Here is a 7,500-nt window from a genome sequence, read left to right as displayed (position 1 = left end):
AATATAGCAACTCTCCCATTGCCCGGAGTTACAAGACACTAAGCTCACATTATCAGTGGCTCAACAGTTCATATAAATCACCCTAGACATTTGTACCATATGCAACAAAGCAAATTATTGGTTGGAGATAATTTGTAGATGATGTAGGAAGATTTTGAGGGTATATTTGAAATGCTTTTTTTTTCCGTTTTTTTTTTTTTTTTTACTTAGTGTTGCCCGCCTCCTTAACCTAACCTAATACACAGATGAGTATATCTGAATATGAAACCAAGAATGAACACTCAAAAAGTAACATTGTATCAATTGCAATCCAACCAAGTGCCACCCACACCTCCAGCAACTCCAGAGATGACTGACTCCACAAGCTATGACAGGTTAGATTTAATGTAATACTTTTGTGCAATTCAAAACTAGGAATAAACAGAATTAGACGATTCTTAAGTAACTAAAATCCAATATAACTTGTCAATGGGTGATTTATCACCGAATGTATTCACACACCAAAAGTTGTAGCTTATTTCTTAAAATTCCATTTAGACATTAAAGTTAACATTAATTAACAAATTTAAAAACAAAGACAAAATAATAACATCACTTGTTATAATAACATAAAAAAAATAATTAAAATATATGCAAACCAACTGACACTGGTCCATCCAAGGATAAGAAAATCCTACTACAACAAACCTATACCTTACATAATGTTCATACAGTTGTACAAATATGAAAGCCCCAAGCAAGCCTGTTCATCAAGCTAACCAATCAATTCAAGCATCAGATATTTTTTTTCCCAACTACAACCACATAATTCCCTAATATCTTTACATACCTGTATTTATTTGCTGCTGTTGGAATCTCTGCTACAATTCCAACATAGAAAGCACCAGAGATGGTGGTATTCTTTGGATCATCATCTCTATACTTTGCTATAACACGCGTGCCGACGGGGATACGAGTTGGACACGAGGCATAGTATGCCAACTGACGTCCTGTCATGATGGCAGTCTGGCATGAACTTTTGGCATTGCGATTGTAACGAATTTTGTAGCTAGTATTCTGGAATGAATGAATATAAGGCAGGATTAATAATAACACGCATTCACTTTTATAAAGAAAAAGAAAGAAATTTTTTTGGCAATGAAATACTTATAAAAATACAATCATGCCCTATACCATCAAAATATAATTCAATACCACACACACACACACAGAGGAACATATATAATATATACATTCATTTATACATATATACAATAAGAAACAAACAAAAGATGTAATAACTAACCTTTGGCTCACGTTTCACCACTTCAATGATTTGTGCTTGAGCCCAGCGAGCGAAGAGTGAGTGCCTCATTGAATAAACGAGCTCATTTGGCTTCAACTCAGTGCGCACTAATGGGCCCACAGGTGGCAGATTATGAGCGGGTACAGGGACGGAAGGTTCGGCTATCACTTCAAACTTCACATGCCAAAGGGAATAGAGTTTTAGTTTTCTGATATTGCAGAGTTTTAGTTTTCTGATATTGCAGATTCATTATTATTATCATTCAACTTACAAATAAACAAGAATGAGTTTTTCCAATATTTTACAAATGTTTTTATCATTACAAGTATAGTTTCTGTTACCATTAATCATATCTATTTTCTGCATATCAACATCAACAAGATCATTTTCAGCTAAAATACATTACTCTGAGATATGAAGAACATAATTCCTTAACGAGTTTTAAAAATCTTATATACACCATGCAAAAAGGGAATATGAGGTGAAATCACAACTCCAATAAAGAAAGCAAAATTAAAGCAAAATTAATCAATAAACATTAAATAACAACAGGGATTCATATTGCAATTTCAACAACTTACCAGTTCTTGGTGGACCACTGCACCAGAAGGACCAATATCAAGAGCCTTCTGCCACTGTTGAGTATAAAAAGATTTTGTTTAATTAAATATAAAAAAACTGCATGAAGATGTTATAATAAATCATAGTTTGTCTTCTAAAGGCCCATAAAAAGACATGAACTCCAATGTGAATTAAACTACAGAAGTGGAGGATATAGGAGCCTGAAAGATCCAACAATGCTATTATCCCATACACCAGCTATTATTCTGTGCTGAGGTACAGGTTATGCATAAATCTTTTCATGCATATGCGTCACATGATGGAATTACCACTCATGGCCATTTGTATGTTGCTACTGCACAAATGAGATCCTGAAATATATAAAGAATATATAATAAATTATATATCAGACCGTCACTTGTTTTGTATTTCCACATTCTAGTCCCACGTAAGATAATGACTGTACACATGCATATCCTTGATTTTATGATTTATATCTTTAATATGAAATCTTCTGATGTTGCAAATATGAATAAGGTTGAACTTGGCATAAAAAGGGCTTTAAAAAATAATTCAATCTAATATTTTCAAAAACAAGGAGTTGAATAACTGCAGTAAGTTATATCTACCTAAGGCATATTGCAATAATTAAATGCTATGCTGTATATTTTCCTCTATACAACACTTCTTTTTTTAAGAAACTGATATTATCACCATCAATGCCAATAAAAGAAGGAAAACAGTCGTGACAAATTCTCCTAGATCTTTGATAGAGAATACTTCTATTGAGTTACTGGTCACTTTGGTCCTCAGCATACCACCTAAATGGGAAAGCTCGGGAATATCATTACTGCCTTCATAAAGGGGACATACTGTTATTTAATCTACCAAGTACACAGTATACAAAGAACCCCTTTTCCAATCCCTCCTCTGATTAAGATCTCTCGGCTTAAATCTGTAATGTGGTTACCAGTAAGAAACCTTGGGTGGAATAACTTATCTTTGAAGCTGCAAACATCCACATAAGAATAGAGTCCAATGCCATTAAACATTTAACATAGTATGTAACCAGCTCATAGGCTGAGTTATCAAGTAAAATACAGAACTTAGCCTTGATCAGCCTGGAGCATTTCCAAGCCTGTTGATTTAAGCAACTATGACAGCATACAACAATTATATTTTCGGTTTTCCAAAATACATATTTTTTCTTTGGTGATACATCTGACTCTGTAAGTGCCTCCACAGGCAAAAAAGCTACGGTATATAAGAACTATAACTTCAGTATTTTACAATACATTTAAATATGCATAGAAAAATAAAATCTTATTCCATTATTTCCTTTACATTAAATATCTAATATTCACACAATGATATACAATGGAAACTTAACATATACACATATATAACTGTACATGCAAAATGAATAACATACCATAATCTCTGGCCGGAAACTATTATAGAAGTCTTTGCGCAAATTATCAAGGTGAGACTCAATATTTTCATATTCTTCTTTTTGTTTATCAAAACCCTCTGCAAGAAAGAAAGAAAAAGATAATGCATATACTACAACTGTCAAGGGAACAAAGAAGGGGAAAAAGATATGAACACTGAAAATGATAGTGAAACCACATGAATTCACAGCATAGCCTTTGTTTCCAAGCAGGTTGCTAGATATTGCGAACCTTCTAATGCCAGGAATCGCTCTTCGAGGTGTTTCATGCCATCTGTTATCTGCATATCCAGGCTAAGTTCTTTGGTGATGTCGGCAATTGTCTCTTCAAGATTCTTTCCATCTTCACTGACAAACTCATAATCTGAATCATCACTAAGTTTTTCATCTGAAATATAATTATGTTTTTATCAGTGTAAAACAAGTGCAAATTCTTGTGGTGTATTAGTAAAGAGAGTAGTGCTAATAGTTCTAGTACTATCAACGATCACAATATCAAAATGAAAAGTAAACATATGTATAAAATAATTCCAAAGTTCCTGTTATGTAATGATAACAGTAGAAACTAGCACTATCAATAATGATACAAAAAAAAGTAATAATATTAACAGATATACAAATTCATCACAAATACAGCAATAACAAATAATTATAAAATTTTCACAATCATCACATATTCCTAATATGAAATGGACAGTTGTATCCTTACTGTCAGATGGATCAGAGTCAGAGTCTGTGAGCACCACAGTCTCCCTTGGAGGTGGAAGTTTTTCAGCCAACAAAAGCCGTCCTGATCTTAATGTGTCAATCAGAGAGTCTTGCTGATTTCTGGCTTCTATACTGCAGCTGGAGCATACTCGCTTCTTTCTGTTTCAAAAAGTGAACATATTTTTTTCATAAGCTTTATGAAAATTGACCACATGTAATCATAACACAAAACTTATAAATCACACAGAAATGCAAGAGCAATTTCTTGTCTCATATCATGGGCTCTCAAAATTTCTGAATCCCGGTATCCTTAATGTACTTAGGGTATAATTTCTGACAACCTGTCTTGTAGGATGTTGCCACACTTTGGCTACTAAATGAGCAAACTAAATTGTTCCTGCACATTCAGGTAGACTTTGTGAGCCCTATATGAGCAAAAGTAAATAAATAAACACATATAATATGATCATTCAATGCTGGAGTGAAAGGGCTGGAATACTTGCTTTGGATATGACAAGACCCCAAAAAATCTGCGGATGTATTTGTCTGCCCGAACTAAATCTTTCTCAGAACGACAATCAGAATTCAGGCATCTGAAGGGTCTCTTTAGTGTAGGAGGTACGACTTTACTCACAGCCACCTCATCCACCAAAATCTGTAAAATAAAGAGAATAACACTAATTATTGAACTATACATTAATGCAGATATATATATAAATATACTTATGTATGTGTATATAAATGAAAATACAAATATAAATACTAAGCCATTTCATGGTTAATCATGAACTAAAAGATGCCTTCTGTAGAAACATTTGCTTAAACTAGTCTGGGTTGGTGATTTCTTCCCATGATCCTTTGTACACAGAATGAAAATAAGTGTAAAATGAAAGTATAAATTACAAAGTGCCTGGTGCATTATCACAGACTCATCATACTTACATCATCATCAGAAAGGTCAATAACTTCAGCCATGATTCTTGTTTTGGATTATCATTCACAACCTCATCTAAAAAAGGACATAAAATAAACATTAGAATATCTTTAAAAAAAAATAAGAACTGGAAAATAGGAAAGTACAGAAAGCAGGGGGAGGGAGAGTTAGAGGAAGAAGAGGCAGCGTGAGGAGGTGAGGTTAAACGATTTTAGCAAGTAAAGAAAATAAAGAGGTCTGATGGTGCATAGACGGGCACCATCCCACAAACACCTTAATTCACCTATACCCTTTATATACACTTTATCTTCATAAAGCTACCATTGGAGTATCTCCTGCTATCATTCCCACCTCTTTTTAATGGATGAATGCAGTAACTATAAAATAACAATTCAAGTAAAGTATGAATTGTTACTACCCCATATCCCTAGCACCCTTGCAATGCATTGTTACACACATCTATTTTGCGGTAAAGAAAGATGGTAACTCTTGCATACACCAACACAAAACATACATTTTCTGGTGTATAAATTTGAACTCTGGAAACATTAAATCAAGATTGGTTTGCTGAAAATGAAAATTTGATGCTTTTTGCAGCTGAGCATCAAAGTAACACAGAGGGATTGCTCTTTTCAGGTTAAAAAGGGTTTAATGATAGTTTAGGTTATAGGACTATATAAATGTAGTGCAGGTGAATTAAGTATATACTTTTTTTTGCACCATTATACACACCCCTAACATAAAATGAGGAGTATGCTCAGCATACACCCATATGAATGTTACTCAGCTCATATCTTATAGGTCTCTGGCTAAGGTCAAAAGCCTCAACAATGTCTTCTGGCCAGATATAGCAAACTGACTTACCAGGCTATTTACTGTCTTAAAAGCAAATGGTCCAAGCTCTACCTCAACAAAATATACATGATACAAGTTTGTTGACCTTTACCAAGTGTAAAGGAAGGGTACTGCAGAAACTGCTTGACATTGTACCATTGTAAGATTAGGCTTTTCAGTGTCTCATCACAGATCACAGCAAATTTCATGGATTTTGGACAGAGTGCAGCCTATATAACTATGTTTCAAAAAAAAAAAAAAAAAAAAAAAATCTGAAAATCACTGTGGGTATAATGATTTTGGCAGATGTACCACTGTTTTAAACATTCACTGTGTACTGTTTAGAGCAGGACTGTCTGAGGCAAAACTATGACCTCCATGCTCTGGGCTTCAGCAAAGACCAATAGAACCTTACCCATGTGTATTTGGAGAGACAGCCTAAAGCCTATTTAGTGGTAAATTGTCAGGGGGAATTGCAAACTATATATTACTAAAATATGCATGGTGGAGATTTATTTGCCCTTACTGGAGTGCAAATTGCAGAAGCTACACCATTGCTATAACATTAATTCACAGACTTAAATAAGTGGTTGTGGCACTATATTTCCTTTTAGCAAATTATCTAATATACCAAATAATTGATTATATACAAATGCCACATGTTGCACATACTGATATACCTGATGCCACTGGAATGCACCCGATACATACTGTCCAGTTTCTACAAATTAAGCCTTCAGAAATCCAACCATATGTGTTAAGGTAAACAGATAACTAACCTTCACAATGTACCTTATATTTTGATATGATACATATATGTCTATGTTGTTCGTTGATATTGGTTTCATCAGTACCAGAAATGCCCACCTTATTTGGATTGCATAATAGTGTTATTTCGTGTGTTCTGTATGGCCATGACCTTTGTCAATTTTTATTATTCTTTGTCTTCTCATTACCTGTTTTTTCTCGTCGTCTCTCAAGCAGCTCAATTTACCTATTACATTTCAACTGATTCACCCGAAGTGAATAAGGCTCTTCAGTTTGATGCTAAACACGGAATCATGTGAGATTTAGATTTTAATTCTATAAGCTACTAATACTCAAGGCGAATACGTGGCTGCGCAGGACCTACCTTAATTTAAATTGTAATTTTTTTACCAGTTCTCGGCTTGAATTCACTAATGCGCCGAAGAAATGAGTTCAATATATCTGTCGTCAGCTCCTGAGTCTTATCCTGTAGTATCATGCAAGTTCTAATTATAATTGCCACGGTATTTATTAAAATTCACTACGAGCAACGAGATAAGCAAGACTCCTCCCTTTTTGTTTATTTCAGGGCGATGACACTCGATGGCCACTGTGTCAGGAGATGTACTTAGGTGATAAATTCTTCCATTTCTAGGGAAGTGATGGGTAAATTACCCTCTGGGGAATAATAATATTACTTATCATAAGATTAGCAGATCTATGGAGTGTCTTCACCCTGAGACATGCACACGCTTCTCCACCATTGATTATTGCCTTTGTCAATTTACAAGATGATTTTTTTTATTATATAAAACTACTATATAACTTTAAAGGGAAATACATGTATAACTAATGTTGAAACTAAAAGAAAAACCTCTAAAGAACAGTTTACTTGCCCGGCTCCGGTTATCGATTTCGCGGCAATTCTCAACGCGGTCTGTCCAGAAACCGGTCAATGTTATCAGAACATCATATATAATG

The 7,500-nt window shown here is 34.3% G+C and overlaps 1 protein-coding gene across 7 annotated transcripts in view; it reads right to left on the bottom strand.

Annotated features, from left to right (window-relative positions):
- Positions 1-7,500, bottom strand: part of LOC125026400 (histone-lysine N-methyltransferase SETDB1-like) — a 26,951-nt gene that overhangs the window by 14,076 nt on the left and 5,375 nt on the right. For 3 of the 7 annotated variants that reach the window (XM_047614828.1, XM_047614832.1, XM_047614833.1), the window contains exons 1-9: positions 6,905-7,116; positions 4,947-5,013; positions 4,508-4,659; positions 4,006-4,163; positions 3,529-3,684; positions 3,279-3,376; positions 1,867-1,920; positions 1,286-1,459; positions 830-1,056 (exon numbers count right to left, since the gene is read on the bottom strand). In XM_047614828.1, the coding sequence (XP_047470784.1) occupies positions 830-1,056; positions 1,286-1,459; positions 1,867-1,920; positions 3,279-3,376; positions 3,529-3,684; positions 4,006-4,163; positions 4,508-4,659; positions 4,947-4,979 (1,052 nt within the window). In that variant the 5' untranslated portion in view covers positions 4,980-5,013; positions 6,905-7,116. Of the gene's footprint in view, positions 1-829; positions 1,057-1,285; positions 1,460-1,866; positions 1,921-3,278; positions 3,377-3,528; positions 3,685-4,005; positions 4,164-4,503; positions 4,660-4,946; positions 5,014-6,728; positions 6,873-6,904; positions 7,118-7,500 lie in introns of those variants that run through there. The other 4 variants (XM_047614831.1, XM_047614829.1, XM_047614830.1 and 1 more) reach the window with 4 other exon arrangements.

The sequence above is a fragment of the Penaeus chinensis genome, chromosome 6 (genome assembly GCF_019202785.1).
Source record: "Penaeus chinensis breed Huanghai No. 1 chromosome 6, ASM1920278v2, whole genome shotgun sequence".
NCBI classification, from domain to species: Eukaryota; Metazoa; Arthropoda; class Malacostraca; order Decapoda; family Penaeidae; genus Penaeus; species Penaeus chinensis.
The sequence above is the reverse complement of the archived record's forward strand: the minus strand, read 5'-3'. Positions and strand labels throughout refer to the sequence as shown.